This window comes from Xiphophorus maculatus, chromosome 9, assembly GCF_002775205.1.
Source record: "Xiphophorus maculatus strain JP 163 A chromosome 9, X_maculatus-5.0-male, whole genome shotgun sequence".
In the NCBI taxonomy this organism is placed as follows: Eukaryota; Metazoa; Chordata; class Actinopteri; order Cyprinodontiformes; family Poeciliidae; genus Xiphophorus; species Xiphophorus maculatus.
Window position 1 is genome coordinate 847360 of NC_036451.1, and position 16872 is coordinate 864231.

Here is a 16872-nt window from a genome sequence, read left to right on the forward strand (position 1 = left end):
ATTCTATCAAAAGACTTCCGTCTCTCAAGATCTTCACCATTTCAACGTCTCCTATTTTCTTTTTAATTTCCCTTGACACCCCAATTGGGCTGAATTTTTCCTGACCTTCCTCACTCTTAAATTTCAGAATTACTTTAAATTTCTCATCCTCAACTTTTCTCCCAACTACCCTCTCTTCCTCCGAACTGCTTTCTTCAAAATCCCGTTTACTTCCTTGACCATCTCTAATTCCCTTACCGTCACCTACTTTGAATCCTCCTCGTCCTCTTCCTCTTTCCACTGGCGTCCACCCTTCGCATTCCCCTTCTTCTTCATTACCTATCTCCATTTCCATCCGAACCAGTCACACACCAGTTTATGCCATTTACCGCCTTTTCCACACTCCAAGTTTGGTGTGACTCTTCTCTTCCTGCAGACAGCAGCCGGCCTCCGCCGCAGCTAGCCTGCCTGTCACGATTTGCTTCCTATCCGCGCTCAACCGGTCCAACACGCTTCCGCCACTTTCGCTCAGCTCCACCTAACCGAGCTTCCTCCCAGCCAAAACCATTTACTGTGACCAACACCCTCGCACTGAGCTGGTGACGAGCAGCTGTTTAAATAGGGCCCAGCTCAGTGCAGGTGAGGGCAATGAGCAATCAGCACAGCTGAAGGGCTGGAATCATGACAGAAACAGGCATTTTTGTTTTAAGTAAAGCATAGTATTAGGAAAGTCATCCTAGTTACAATTCTAAAACAATGCATAAATTCATAAAGCATTCATTGGTCATTTAATTTCTTTAAGTTGGTAGTTCAGCATTAAAAGTTAGAAAATTGAGTTTTAATCTTTATGGAGTTAGTAAAGTTTTTGTCAAATCAGATTTTTATGTTACTTTAGTAAAAATCTCAACATGCATTACATGTTATTTATGTTAACCCCTCACTTTTGATTTTATGCACATTTTAATTTTGGTGTTACAGCCTGACGTTAGTATATTAAGGCATGTAGTTCATTTGTTTAATCTAAATCTTAAGTTCATATTTTAATGTGGTAACAGAGAACATAAATTTGTGTATTTCCTGTGCTTAACTTATAATTAACTAAGGCTAAACATCTAAACTTATCAGCTAAACTTTAATTTTACGCACATTTGAGTTATTTTAAGCTGATTTCTCCTATGCCTAGAATAATTAATTTCTAAATTATTAAACTCTTTTGAAGTGAAACAGCTAAGAATCATCATAATTAAGTTACTAAATTTCATGTGTTTCTAGGAAACCCCTCAAAAACAAAAAGATTACATTAGTGCAGTGATAGATAAGTGTCCGTTCAAAAACCAACAAGAAAACATAGATTTTCCCATCTGGAAAATGTTGTAGAAACAGGACTACTGATAGTCTATCTGCTCATGAGTATTTGTTGCCTCCTATCAGAAAAGTGTTGGTACAAATCTTCACTCTCCGATTCGACCACTCGCCAGTGGACCAGCAATAGTTCTTTGAGTGGAGAGCCTTTCAGAAACTTTTAAACTAGCTGTTGCTCTGGACGTTGTCCTCTTTGGTGTCAGAAGTTGTACTACTTGATATTTGGTAGAGTGAAGTTTTGCTACTCACTCTGTTGTTTCAGATTTAAAGTTGTGATCTAGATGGATATTACAGACAAGTAGTCCTTCACAGTGGTTGGTGTGAATTCAGGTTGTTCCTTCCAGGACTTTAGCAGGTGTGTTGGTCACCAGTTACACCTGGAATAGCCTCTGGAACGGCCTCTGCCAGCGGTTGGAGTTCCAGTCCTTCCTCTGAAAATCCTTCATCACGACCCGTCAGCTGGTCTGATGGCTGCAGCAGCACTTTGGCAGGAAATGGCAGGAAGGTTTTCACTGTCTGTGAGGCTTGACAAAGCATAGTGGACAGGTTTTAGCAATAAGACAGCATAACAAGAATCTTTTATTACTTTTTTCATTTTCAAAATTTTCATGATTTTTTTTAACTTTAGTTGGTGACAATTGAGCAAAATCCAATATTTAATGGTTAAAAGGTGTGTTAGGTTAGGGTTAAGCCAACGTCAGCAAGTGTGAAAGAAGGGGCAGGTTACTGCCAAAGGTGCATCAGCTCTTTCATTGTCATTAGCTACAAAGTCATCATAGGCATCAGAACCAAGCCATCTGCCAAGTAATATGCTTGGATTCAATGGAGATTCCAATTCTAAAGCCAGGTAAAGAGCAGTCAAATCCAGTAAGTTAAACACCTATTGCTTTAAATTCACATATATGTAAAATAATGGAGAGAATGATAAATGAAAAATTGAGCTACTTTGTTGAGAAGAGGGGATATTTACCAAAATTTCAAAGTGGATTTCGAAAAGGTAGAAACACTATGGACCTATTTTATGTTTAGAACATGAAATCAGAAAAGGGCAAGTTCATAAGGAGAGTGTGGTGACTGTTTTCTTTGATATAGAGAAAGCTTATGATATGGTGTGGAAAGAAGGTTTTTTAATTCCATTTTTTTAAAAGGGAATTAGTGGATCAATGTTTTACTGGATAAAAGATTTTTTACAAGATAGATCAATATAAGTAAGTATAGGACAACATTTGTCAGAAAAACCTTTTTGTTGAAAATGGTACACCTCAGGGAACTATAGTGAGTCCTTTGTTTTTTTTCATTATGATTAATGATATGTTTAACAATTTGGAGAGTGGAATGGGGTTTTCTTTATTTGCTGATGATGGAGCAATCTGGAAGAGGGGTAAAAATTTAAATTTTATTGTTAAAAAGATACAAGTAGCAATTAATAATATAGAAGACTGGTCTTTAAATGGGGATTTAAAATTTCTATAAACAAAAGCTTTATTTTCTATGGTTTAGGAAGAAAGTATCTGAAAATTTAATTCTGCAAATATATAATCATGAGTTAGAAAGGGTAAAAGAATTTAAGTTTTTGGGTTTATGGCTGGATGAAAAACTTACTTGGAAAATTTATATTCAAAAAATAATGGATAAATGTAAGAGTTCGAAATGTAATGAAGTATTTGGTGGGGAATGAGTGGGGTGCTGAGAGAAAAGCATTGAAAGCAATATATACTGGTTTAATAAGGTCTGTTGTTTGATTATGGCAGTATAGCTTTTGGATCAGCATCAGCAACACTACACAAAAAATTAGATAATATTCAGTATCAAGCTTTGAGGTTATGTACAGGAGCTGTCAGAACAACTTCATCGTCATCTTTACTAGTAGAAATGGGAGAGATGCCACTTCATCTCAGAAGATTACAGTTAAAGTCAATTTATTGGTGTCATTAAAAGGGCCATAATGGAAATCATCCATGTCAAGAAATTTTAAAACTTAGTTGGGAAAAGGAAAAAAAGAATTTAAATTATTTTGGCTGGGAGATAGAAAACATTATAAAAGACTTTGATTTATCTCATATAAATATCAAACAGTTCCTCTTTCACCAGTTCTTCCGTCTCTATTTCCTAGAAGTGTTGTTGATTTTACTTTGTTGAAGAAAAGGAAAAAAAGAAAACCTTTTAGATCCATATTCAGTACAATCATATTTAGACAATAAGTACTATGGATATGTCTAAGTTTATACAGATGCTTCAAAAAGCTCAAATAGCAATAATGGGGTGTCAGTCATTATTCCAGAATTCAGTATCAAAAATGTAAAAGAATTACTGATGGAGGATCAGTTTATACAAGAGAGATGATGGGAATCATTTTGACTTTAGGATGGATTGAGGAAGTTCGTCCACTAAGAAAAATATGTTCTGATTCAAGTTCATCATTATAGTCATAAAAAAATAATCATTCTATTAGCAGACCAGACCTTTTATTAGAGATTCAGTTATTAATTTATAGAATTCAGGCAATGGGTTTATTAGTTATTTTTACATGGATAAAATCACATGTAGGAATAAAAGGAAATGAGTTGTCAGATAAAAATGCAAAACAAACTACAAAAAAATAGTTATGTTGATATATTGGTACCATTTAGTAAAGAAGAAATTAAATCTATTATTAAACAAAAGGTTAAGGAAAGATGGCAGAAGCAGTGGGAAGAAGATAGAACTGGTAGGTGGCTTTACAGTATTTAAAGAAAAGTTAGTATAATGAGGAGAACAAGACGAATTAGAAAAGAGGAAACCATAATATCCAGATTACGTTTCGGTCATACAGGGTTAAATAGTACATTATTTAAAATGGGAAAGCATCCCACAGGAAATTGTGACTTTTGTTTTCAAGAAGAGACAGTAAAGCATGTTTTGTTCTTTTGTTCTAAATATTCTATTGAGAGACGGGAATTAATGTGTCAATTACAAGAAAATAAATTACAGTTAAATATGCAAGATATTTTGGACAAAAATCCTATTTCTGAATATTTTTGTTCTTTAATGAATTACCTTAAGAAAACTAAATTGATAGAAAGGATATAAGTTTTATTCATTTAATTATTTATTTATTTCATTTGCATTATTTTTTTGTGGGAAAAATATATGTAGCGTCCAGATCCACACTCCATTCCAGTAGATGGCGGTAATGCACATCAGTAAGCTGCTTGCCAACCGCCATAAAAAACGAAGAAGAAATGTTTTACTGCGTCGCGAGATAATTACGTCATACAGCACGCGACACTAATCCATGTTCATCACGCTGAGTGTGTGGAGTCTAGCGTCAGTGTGACATTGTGCTTACTTTGAACGATGAAAGAAAAAAACAAGAGTTCCAGTAGAAAGAAACCAAAAACCGCTCAGATAAGAAGGAGCGCCGATCCAGTAAAATGCTTCGAGAAGTGGAAGAACAAGTACATGAAGGGGAGAGACCGTGTGAAACAAAGGAGAATGCAGAGCAAAAAACCCGAGTGGCAACTAGAAAGGGAGTACATCAAAAGTCTGGTGAGCAGATATGGTGACATAAACACGACGGACGTTTGTAGGTTTTCGGACTTTCCGATCTCGAAGAAGACCTTGTTGGGTCTACAGGAGGCTCAGTATCGCCAGCCCACAGAAATCCAGAGACAGACGATTGGCTCCGCTCTGCGTGGCAGAGATGTCCTTGGTGCTGCGAAGACTGGTTCCGGAAAAACTTTAGCCTTCCTCGTTCCGGTGCTGGAATGTCTGTATCGTCAGCAGTGGAGCTCAATGGACGGCCTCGGTGTCCTCATCATATCACCAACCAGAGAACTCGCCTATCAAACCTTCGAAGTTCTCCGCAAAGTAGGCAAAAATCACGAGTTTTCCGCAGGGCTCGTCATCGGGGGTAAGGACCTTAAGAGCGAGTCAGAGCGGATATCCGGCACCAACATTGTGATATGCACCCCGGGGCGGCTGCTGCAACACATGGACGAGACAGCCTCCTTCCATGCTAGCAGCTTGCACATGCTTGTCCTCGACGAGGCAGACCGCATCCTCGACATGGGCTTTGCAGACACGCTCAATGCCATAGTGGATAACCTGCCCAAGTCACGACAGACCCTGCTGTTTTCCGCCACACAGACCAGGAGTGTGAAAGATCTGGCCCGTCTTAGTCTCAAGGATCCAGAGTTTGTGTGGGTTCACGAGAAAGCCAAGTTCAGCACGCCGGCCACCTTGGAGCAGAGCTACGTGGTGTGTGAGTTGCACCACAAAGTGAACATGCTGTATTCCTTTATTAGAAGCCACCTGAAGAAGAAGATTATTGTGTTCTTTGCCTGTTGCAAAGAGGTTCAGTATCTGTTTCGAGCCTTCTGTCGTCTAAGACCTGGGACTCCCATCCTGGCGCTGCATGGAAAGCAGCAGCAAATGAAGAGGGTGGAGGTCTACAACAATTTTGTCAAAAAGCAGAGTGCAGTCCTATTTGCCACTGATATTGCTGCTAGAGGCCTGGACTTCCCTGCTGTCAATTGGGTGCTGCAGTTTGACTGTCCAGAGGACGCAGACACCTACATCCACAGGGTAGGCCGCACAGCTAGGTACAAGGAGGGTGGAGAAGCTCTGCTGCTCTTGCTCCCCTCTGAAGAGAAAGCCATGCTGGCCCAGCTGCAGGAGAAGAAGGCTCCCATCAATCAGATCCAAGTGAGACACCCTGCATCCACACTCCAGACATAGTCTGGCTCACAGTTTACATTCAACATCAATATTTTGCTTGTATCAACATGAACTGGCTAAAAGGTTTCCATAAAAATGACTGCAGCCATACTGAGCATTTATGGCTGAAGTCCATGCTTAGAAATAAACCAAGTTGAATGAGACAATATCATTTCCAATAAGTTAAATGGTTACATATTCTCTAAGGAGCTTGTTAATAGCAACAATAAGTGTTTAGTTTCTCTGCAATGTGTTGGGGGTGTATGGGTATTTTTATTTAAAGGGTAAAACATTTATTTCAAAAGAGTAAAATTTTTTTATTGTTTTTTTAAAATTTAATTTAAACCTGGTAGCTTGGGAATAGTTTCATTTCAACATGATTTTCTGTCAAATTTATGTTGAGATGTATTTGACAAATTGACATTTTTAGAGTTCCTGTGTAAAAGAGCCCAAATATAAACAATTTTTTTTTTTTTTAATACCATTTGGCAAATTTATTTTGTCACCTATGTTTTCTTCACACTAGTGTACTAGGCTGTAACTGAGTCTGGTTTAAAAACTTTGACTTGGTTAAGTACCAAATACAACACTGACACTCTGAGGTTTTGAACATTTACAAGTGTAAGAAGCAGAGTTTGATATGAGGTGATTTTGTTCTAATTTGGCCATTCTAAATGTTCATAAGTTTTAAGTAGAGCTGTTTTAACCTGACAGAAAATATTGAATATTTTTATTTGGATCCATTAAACTGAAGGATCTGCCAACCTTAACAGTGTGTTTTCATAATTTATAAACTGTATTCTTCATAGTAGAATTACTTAAAATTAAAACAGCATTATTTTTCAAATTTTCTTGAAGCTGTGAATTAGAGTCCATACCCACAACTCAACTGAATCTGTGTGTTGATTTCAGGTGAATCCAGAAAAAGTGCACAGTGTGCAGCAGAAGCTGGAGGCCTTCCTGGCCCAGGAGATGGAGCAGAAAGAAAGAGCCCAGAGGTGTTTTGTTTCTTACCTGCGCTCAGTCTATCTCATGAAAAACAAACAAGTCTTTGACATCTTTCAGCTGCCGATTAGGCAGTATGCTCAGTCTCTGGGCCTTGCTGTTTGCCCTAGGGTGCGCTTCCTCAGTAAAGCCCATGCACAGAAAGCAGAGAATGAGGATGAGGAGCAGTCTGATGAAGAGGAAGAACTCCAGAGCTTTAAGGTTCAGCTGAGTAACAAGATGCCCTGTGAAGTTGTTGAACACGACACAGAAGAAAATGTGGACGAGTCCTCAAAAGCACTTCATGGTGACATTAGTGAAGATGAAGATGATCTTCGGGACTTAGAACTGCTGACTGTCAAAAGAAAGGATGTCTTTGAGCTGTCGGGGCACCCAGAGTGTGTGGAGGACACTTCCCAAGGCCCAAATAACACCAGAAAAGAAACAAAGTTTAAAAAGACCAAAAAGCTCTTAAAGAGAAAATTCCAAATCAATACCAAAATTACTTTTAATGAAGAAGGAGAAGCTGTGCAGCTTTGGCCCCCAGTGCAGCAAACGGTAACTGCTGAGGATGAGGAAGACAATGTTTTAGGCATCAATGTGGCAAAGGCCAGAGACAGGCTTAGACGTGAAGACCAGGAGTTTGACAAGCAAGAGTACAGACGCAAGGTTCAAGCTGAACACAGAAATAAGAGGCTCAAGGCCAAAGAGGCCAGGAGGGAGGCAAGTAAGCGGCAACGGAGGTCTGATGAGGAAAATGTAGCATACTTGGCCTGTCACAGCGGGGGCGAGTTTGACTCCAGCATCTTACCAGATCCCGATCAGTTGCACTCATCAGATGAAGAGGAGGAGGGTTATGCTAAACAAGAACACATCTGCAACGAGGAGCCTTTAGCGGTGACAAGAAAGAAAGGAAAGCAGCTGAATGATGAGCATACTGGCCTGGACACTGGCCTTTCACTGGCTGAAGATGAAGAGCTGGTTTTACATCTGCTGCGTGGACCAAAGTAGAGACTGACTACCAGGGAGTGAAATTCAAACTGATTGAAAACACACTGACTGAATTCAGTTCTGGTTTTAAATATTGTCTGAAAGTATCAAATAAAAGGGCCAGATTCAATGTTTGTTTCTATTTCTGTTAGTCAGACCTTTGGTTAAGCTGTTCAAACTACAGATCATCAGGCTTTCAAGTTTGGGTCACGAAAAGGTCACCTACAGATTAGGTTTATACATTTTTTCTCATATATATATGCCATATAATAAAATAACAAATCAGGTCCAATATTCCTAGTTTTTCCATTTATTCTTGATTGCTCACTTGTTTTTATCGCTGGTTGTTGTTGAGTGCTGGTTTTTGTTTAAAATCAATAAATCTAGATATGAGTCATAACTACTGAGTTTGTGACTAAATATATTCAGTGTAATTTTCCCACCTCTGCTGGTAGTTTCTGGACATTAGGCAAGAAACTACCAGAGTGTGCCTATTTTTAGATGAGAAGTTTTGAAGTTATAAAGTCACACCAACCTACCTTGTTGGCTATGTTACTCTGGCCTGTAGCATAGATGGCTTCATATGTTGATTGTTCAAGTTTAGTTTTACTTTTTCTCCAAGTAAATCTAGAACTTTAGGGTACAGAGCTCCAGTTTATGTCTTGATAACTACCATTGATCAAAAGAACAGCAGAGGTTAAATCTGCTTAAAAAATGGGAAATTAAAAATTCCAATTTGTGTGTTTATTTGCCTTATCTCAGATTAACTAAACTGTCAGATACTATCTACTTTTTTTGCATTGCATTTGTGGAATGTGCTCAGATATACAGTCTCCACTTTCTCTGAAAATAAATCTAAGCTAAATTTACAAAGCTCTTTTCACAGGCACAAAGTAAACCATAAAAACAAGACTATATCACACATCGTATAAAAACAAACATAGAAGACCCTGGGAGAACAAATCTGTTTTTCTAGCTAACAGCAATGGGCTTAAAATAAGCAGAAAAACTATGTCTTAAAAAAAAAACTTCAAGCACAGAAGATAGGTTTACCCTTGCTTTTAAAATACACATGGTGACAGTGTTGTAGCAAAGTCACAAGGTTGTAAAGATATTAGATTTGAATATGTCAAGAATACTTCAAGACAACAAGGTACATTTTATATGTATGTGCAGAGTGCATGTGCCAGCTCTTTGCAGCATGTTGCGGTTACTCCTGCTCATCTTTTTACATTTTATTTTTGTTAAAGACTTGTGGTAAGTAAGTCGTTATTTTTGTTTTGTAAATGACTCAATATTCAAAGAAAAAAAACCGTTATATTTTTAAGCATATTCTATCGTTTATTTTAACGGGCTGCGCTCTTCACTTGTAATGCGTCACTTTTAGTTTCCTCGTCTTGTTTTTCTTTTCATAATTGTTTCTACCGGAAAACAAAACCGGCCACACTTCCGGATCACATGTTATTCGGGTAGAGTGGTGAACGTTGCATTTCAAAACAAAAATACTAAACGCACAGACGATATGACATGTTACATTTCAGGGGTCCATTTTAGTTCGATTATAACAAAGTTATAGTGTAATGGGGTTATAGGCCAAAATCTGCATTTATATTACATTTAGAGGGCGTTAACTGAAGGTTATTGACTACCTTTAATGACCACGACGTTTTATTTTGAACCCCACAGCCGGAAGTCATGTTCGAGGACACGATGCCAGTTGTGAGTGAGCTCTGACACTGAGACGCAGCAGATACACAAGTGTTTGGACTAATTGATCTTAACTGGATTTGGGGACATCATTGATGTCTACATGTCCTACCAAACATGGCAGAGAGAAAGGACAATGAGGTAACATTCGTAACTGACTTCATTTGGAAAAACGAGGTCCATTTTCCCAGAACTTGAAGAACTTCTGTTCTTTTCTACATCATGAACGGAGTTAGAAAAAGCTAAAGTTTTTTTTTTCTATGACGTCCAGAGGAAGAAGTAGCTTTGGTACAAAGGCGAAGTAGTTAAAGGGAGTTGGATAAAAAGCACGGCAATGTTTTAGTACTGCTTCCATCAAGCGTCCACCATGCCCCGCCATATGAACAAAGATATTTCCTGCTCTATGTAAAAATTCTGATTTTAACCGCCAATAGCTGATCATTTTATATCAAACCTTCCTTTTATGAATCTGCATTGAGACCATTGTTTACCCGACTCATATGTGTATGTACCTCTGAAACTGACAGTTTTTTGTGTCGTACCATACTCCACCTATTTTGTGACATGTGACGACAGGGCTCCACTGAAAAAAACAAAACAAACAAACAAACCAAAAAACTCAAATTCAAGCAAATTTGTTGAAATGCTGTAGAAGCCTGAATGCATAAGTCTACGCTGTTCATATTTGCTATTATTCCTAGAGAACTGCAAATACAGATTTGAGATTGTAAGATTTTCTTAACATATGCTAATTTTACATCTTTTAGATAAAGCAATAGTTTGCTGACATGGTGCAAATGAACTAAACGTTCTAACTTTGCAAAGCTATAATTCTGGGGAAGAGCACCACCAAAGAAAAAATGGACTAATAGCATTGGGTCATTGTTGTTGGTAAGTTTTGCTGTTTTATAGCATAATCCAGTAACTATGTTACTTTCAGTAGTCATATATACTGTATTTATAAAACATGACTTATAAAAAATTAAAATAATAAAACCAAAGTGGAAATAAAAACTACATTCAACCAAAAGAGTATAGATTATGAAGTCTGTATACTATATTGTCCTTCAACAATGATTAGATTTAAATAGAGAAGATGGACGCTAAGGAAATGAGGAATGGAGGGTCAGTGGAGAGCACCGGAGTTGAGCCTTTTTTCATCCAGTGTCAATTATAGAAAGAGAAAAATGCAGGAAGAAAAGATGAAGCCGATAAATTAAAATGAGGTTGATAATTTTCATTTGTCATGCGATTAATTGATTTATTGCCTATCGCAACAGGCCTAAGTATAAGTTAGATTTAGAAAATTCAACATGGCTGCCCAGTCCCTAGAAAGCAGCACAGGCTGCCGTTATAAATCTTTCTTACCTGCAGACCTGTCTAGCCACTCTTTGTTCAAATGTGGCTGGATGATGGAAGTGCATGAGATTTGTAGTTGAAGGCCAATATCAGGATGTGTAGTTAATAGCGGTTTGACGGGACACTGACTGAACAAAACTTTTTAAGGGTGCTTTCACACCAGCCCTGTTTAGTACGCTTTAATCAAACTCTTGGTCATTTGTCTGGAAAGTCCTGTTCGTTTGGGGATGTGTGAATGTGCAGTTGAACTCTGATTCGAACCAAAAAAATGGACCCTGGTCTGCCTAAAAACTTAGGTCTTGGTTTGGATGAATGAACTCTGGTGCAGACGCAAGCAGACCAGAGCGGCTCCAAAATCAGGAAGCAAACTGTAGTGCTGGGCATTCTGGGTAATCACAACCTAAACAAATATAAGAGTCTATCACTAGAGGGGGAAATTTCTGTAGTCTTTTGACAAAAATGAAGGAGAAAGCCTACTACTGCTAAACTCTGAAGCTATACCATTTTTTTTTTACATTTTGTGAAGAAGGAAGTTACGCTTGTATCGTTTTCCAACGTTTTCATATTGTTTCCTTCAGTAGTTCTTGGTGCAGTGCCACGACAGGAAAGGTGAACAGATTTTTCAAATGTCTCGGTATAATTGTCATATAATCTTGAGGATTTATCTGGCGTCGAGGCGATCAACATAACTATCTATCTTGTGCTGCAGACCTCATATTGTATGACGAGCCAGATGACAGCTTCTGTAAACCCAAATTCATGCTAGAGTTTTTTGTTAATGTTGAGGCATACTGCATTTCTATAATGTTAGTCAACCATTTGCAGCAATCTCCAGAAACCCAATTGAAAACATGGTTCGTGGCCAGAGAGAGTGGAGAAATAGTCACAGCCCAGGTTAACGATAGAGACCCAGTCTTGGGAATCTACATCACCTGCTGCGCTTAGACAACCTAAAAAATTGTAAAGTAAGATGTAAAATGCAGATAGACTCCTATTACTGCAACCCAGAAAAGGAATTAGAACAAACTTAGAATCCAGAAAAAAATCTTCCAGAACAGGAACATTTAGTTTTTATTATTACTTAGAAACTGTGGAGTACTCATTACTGTTACAAATTTAGCGTATACTAAAAAAGTCCAGAGAATACTTATCTAGCAACCTAGAAGTCAAGCATACTTACAATATCTTTGTAAGTATCCTTGACTTACAAGGTTCTGGGTTGTTAGATAACCCAGAACAACCCAGAACAGGGATTAGAACACACTTAGAATCCAGAAAGCTACCTCAGCAACTACTTTTTTTTACCCCTCCAGGGGGTCTTTTGTGGGCTCTAGTGTCCCTTATATGATAGTAGGCTGACAGGAAACAGGAAAGGAGAGGGGGGAAGACATGTGGCAAATGTCATAGGGTCCGGGAGTCGAACCCGCGACGGCCGCGTCGAGGACTAAAGGCCTCCAAATACGGGTCGTGCTAACCGCTACGCCACCACGGCACGCCCCAGCACGCCCCAGCAACTACTTTTTAGACTCCTATTCTTCCAGCCCAGCAAAGGAATCAGACCAGAGGATATTTACTTGTACTTATCTAGCAACCCTGAACAGAAGCATCTAGTTTACATATGTTGGATCAACATTATTAGATTCTTTTTGGTCTTTTGCTCTTTTCTTTGGTTTATTTTGTTTGTAAGGAGATATTTTGTTTGTATTTCCTTTTAATTCATGTAAAGCACTTTGAATTTCCTTGTTGCTGAAAATGTGCTATATAAATAAAATTACCTTACCTTACCTTCTAAGTAACTGTCCAATAAAATATTAGAAAATACAATTTAAACGGTTTGAGCCTTACCTGTTAGAACGTGGGCGCTGCAAACTCTGGCATTGTTAGTTTCCACACCTCCTGTTTGTAGCTGTAGATTGTTGATCCACTTTTCTTGTCTTTGTTCAGTAAGATTTTTCAAAATTAACTGCCTTGTGACCAACTACCTTTGGAACACAAAAATAAAGTTTATCTTTCTGTCTGTTAGAACAGAAAGATAATAGACAGGCATTTTGTGTCATCAAAATGGCTGACAACACAATCAGGCATTTTGAAAACTGAAACTGAAAAGAATGAGAACATCGATTGTACCAGAGAGATATTCGTGTTAGTATACACCAACAAAAACACCATGTTAGCTTGGTGTTTTTATTGACTTGCAATAGGCTTAGATGCAACATCATGTATTTTGTGCTTCCCATTACAAGGTGGAGGAGGCAGACCAGATCTTCCTGCTCATGAAGGAGGACTATCGGATATCTAGGAATGTGCGTCTAGCATGGTTTCTCAGGAATTTGAATCAGATCATCTGGCCAGCCTCTACATCTGAATTGGTAAGTTAGTTCAGCTTCACAAATAGGTCATGTTTTGTGCCCGAGTTTCTCCCTCATCTGTTTTCACATGTTTTCTGTGCCTGTGTGATAAAATCGCACGCGGGATGGGTGCGATCCACTGGGCCAATCACACAGTAAAAAATTGTGGGGTATAAATGACTCTGTCACAAGGAAATACTTAATCTTTTAACATATCAGAATCAAGTGATCAACCACAGGACTTTGAAACAATGTTTTAAACAATTTTTTATTTTAAAGAAAGAACCAGACTTGCCAAGCTGGTCATGTTACATATCACTATCAAACCTTTTGAATTTAATTACTGTATTTTCCACACTATAAGGCGCACCTAAAAACCTTCAATTTTCTCAAAAGCCGAGAGTGCGCCTTATAATCCGGTGCGCCTTATATATGGACCAATATTGAGCCACAACAGGTCTCGCAACTACAGTAAGCAGCAGCCGACTTCATTTTCCCACGTAGAAGAAGAAGCGCGCAGTGCACACTGGGTTTTGTGTAAAGACCCCAAAATGGCTCCTATGAAGAGACACGCTTACGACACAGAGTTTAAGCTCAAGGCGATCAGTCACGCAGTAGAACACGGGAATAGAGCAGCAGCAAGAGAATTTAACATGAACGAATCGATGGTGCGGAAGTGGATATATATTGTAATTGCACTAACGTTTGATTTGCCGTAACGGTATCAGACTGTTTTTTATGTGTTTATTGAATCGCGGAAAAGTTCCCCTCCACTATATGTTATACCTTGCTGTTGTTAAAAGATAAACTGTCACGAAAATACCATGTCACTTACTTTACCTCGGGGAAAATAATAAAACAGCTGTTTATTCATTTTGGGAATGAACGGAGTTTTCAGAACGCTGGTTTGTAATCTATTAATAAAGTTTTACTGACCTATCTGACTATTTTGTTGACATTGCCTTTAGCGCAGCTCCATCTAATGGACTCATAACGTAACCCCAGCCTCTACTGTAGCGTCTATTCTATGCACCTTATAATGTGGTGCGCCTTATATATGAAAAAAGTTTTAAAATAGGCCATTCATTGAAGGTGCGCCTTATAATGTGGTGCGCCTTATAGTGTGGAAAATACAGTACTCTCTTCCAGCTATATTGCATCTTTATTCTGACACTAAAAAAACTATTCTATGGAGCCTGTAAGGGGACATTGAGAAAAACAAAGCAATCCCAACTCTCAATCTCGGGAAACCTTCTCGAGATCCCAAATTAATTTCTAGAAGTCCCGAGAAACTTTTTTGATGAAAGATACTGAAGGTAGTGGAAAAAATAGGTGGAATCACCCTTTATCCATTTTCTGAATTGGAAGCTTCAATCGGACACAAACTTCATCTTCATATCTCTTGGCATAATATTCTCATCTGAGACATCTCTAGACCGTAGCAAACATGGTGAATGGTCCATCTCAACATGGTGACCTTCTCCATCTCTCCTCTATGACAATAGATATATTTCAAAACATATCCTCCGCTCCGTTTGTTGTTTTTTTCCAAGCTCATTTTTACAACAGTGCTGTGTAGGCTACTTCTACTGGCTTGAACAGGCAGCCTGTTGATTAGTTCGAACACTGCTGCCACCTGGTGACCGGAGGCTGTTGATCAGTTAAGCATAAATACGGACAATTATAAAATACTGCTTCTTGCGCCTCACTATTTGAGAAGTATTGCTGTAGGGGAATGGATAAGAATTGATCCTAGTGAGTTTAGTCAAATTTGACTGAAATCTGTGGAATTTAGGGGCAAATTTATGGCAACAGCGTCACAGGTGACTTCACCCCACCACCAAGCCCACCTCCGCCACAGAAACTGCCAGTGTTGTAAACCAAGTTACACCAACAGAGGGTTCTGATTTCCCCCTGAAAATGTAGTAAGCCCGGTCCACTGTGTTTTTGTATTAAAAGATGTGAAGTTCACAAGAAATGTAGTGGAGAAAACATGGCACAACAGTCACATTACTAAGAACAGGACGTCTGTCCAAAATCGATGAGAAGACAAGAAGAAAACTGGTCAGGGAGGCTGCCGACAGCAACACTGAAGGAGCTGCAAGAATTTCTGACAAATACTGGCTGTGCAGTACATGTGACAACTATCTCCCGTCTTCTTCATATTTCTGGGCTTATGGAAAAAATAGGTGGAAGGCAAAGGTGTGGAATAGGTGTAGGCAAAGAAACACATCAAAGCTCGGCTTAATTTGGCAAAAACACATCTGAAATCTCCTGAACACATGTGGGAAAATGTGTTGTGGTCTGATGAAACCAAGGTTGAACTTTTTGGACATAATTCCAAAAGATATATTTGGCGCAAAAACAACACTGCTTATTACCAAAAGAACACCATATCTACAGTGAAGCATGGTGGTGGCAGCATCATGCTTTGGGGCTTGTTTTCTTCAGCTGAAACTGGGGCCTTAGTCAGGGTGGACGGAATTATGAACAGTACCAAATATCAGTCGGTGTTGGCACAAAACCTTCGGCATTCCGTTAGAAAGCTGAAGATGAAGAGGAACTTCATCTTTCAAGATGACAATGACCCAAAGCACACATCTAAATCAACAAAAGAATGGCTTCACCGGAATAAGATTAAGGCTTTGGAATGGCCCAGCCAGAATCCAGACCTGAATCCCATCGAACATCTGTGGGGTGATCTGAAGAGGGCTGTGTACAGGAGATCCCCTCGCAATCTATTGGATTTGGAGTGGTTTTGCAGAGAAGAGTGGACAAATATTGCCACATCAACATGCGCCACGCTGATAGACTCCTACCCAAAAAGACTGAGTGCTGTAATAAAAGCCAAAGGTGCGGCAACAAATTATTAGTTTAAGGGTGTGGTTAGTTATGCAACCAGGTTATTGTAAGTTTTTTATTTAGTGCTTTCCTCCCTGAAAGATTTCTGTTTGCTTTTCAATTGCATCGAACAGGTTATAGGTCACACACACACACACATATATATATATATATATATATATATATATATATATATATATATATATATATATATATATACAGTATATATACTGTATATAGAGGTTAACGAACCAGCGCTAATCTCATCATGCAGGTTCAGCCCAGTGAGGAGCTTTCGTGCTCGCCTCTTAGTCATGTGTCACGCAGGTTTTATATTTTATTAGTCAAATTTGAAGCACTGTGCATCTCTGAGCAATGCAGCAAATTTGACTCATCCAGGGCTGCTTCAAGGCTGTATGAGGCCTTGAGCAGAATTTGACTTAGGGGCCCCTCTTGTTGCTAAAACCATCAGCACCTCTAACAGCTTCGTAGATTTAGTGAAATCTGGAAGAGGGGGGGTAGTTGGTTTTGTGACTGCAGTGACAGCAAGCTAGACATACAGTAAATAAGTAAAGTACAGCGATATATTTGTTTTCTCCTCTTT

General features: G+C 38.7%; 2 protein-coding genes across 8 annotated transcripts in view; both read left to right on the forward strand.

Annotated features, from left to right (window-relative positions):
- The first annotated feature begins 4401 nt into the window (after positions 1-4401).
- ddx10 (DEAD-box helicase 10) lies at positions 4402-8413 on the forward strand. The gene is made up of 2 exons (XM_005814740.2): positions 4402-6027; positions 6952-8413. Exons 1-2 carry the CDS (start codon positions 4678-4680, stop codon positions 8032-8034), a joined length of 2433 nt encoding a protein of 810 aa, XP_005814797.1. The 5' UTR covers positions 4402-4677; the 3' UTR covers positions 8035-8413.
- A 1299-nt stretch (positions 8414-9712) lies between these two features.
- The window catches only part of szt2 (SZT2, KICSTOR complex subunit), a 182570-nt gene continuing 175410 nt past the window's right edge, over positions 9713-16872 (forward strand). For all 7 annotated transcript variants that reach the window (XM_023339641.1, XM_023339646.1, XM_023339644.1 and 4 more), the window contains exons 1-2: positions 9713-9861; positions 13323-13448. In XM_023339641.1, the coding sequence (XP_023195409.1) occupies positions 9838-9861; positions 13323-13448 (150 nt within the window). In that variant the 5' untranslated portion in view covers positions 9713-9837. The remainder of the gene's footprint in view (positions 9862-13322; positions 13449-16872) is intronic.

Bases quoted from the DNA above. Each gene is read 5' to 3' on its own strand.
- ddx10 (XM_005814740.2), top strand. From the start codon at position 4,678: ATGAAAGAAAAAAACAAGAGTTCCAGTAGAAAGAAACCAAAAACCGCT. The intron at 6,028-6,951 runs GTGAGACACCCT...TGTTGATTTCAG, and splicing joins CTCCCATCAATCAGATCCAA to GTGAATCCAGAAAAAGTGCA.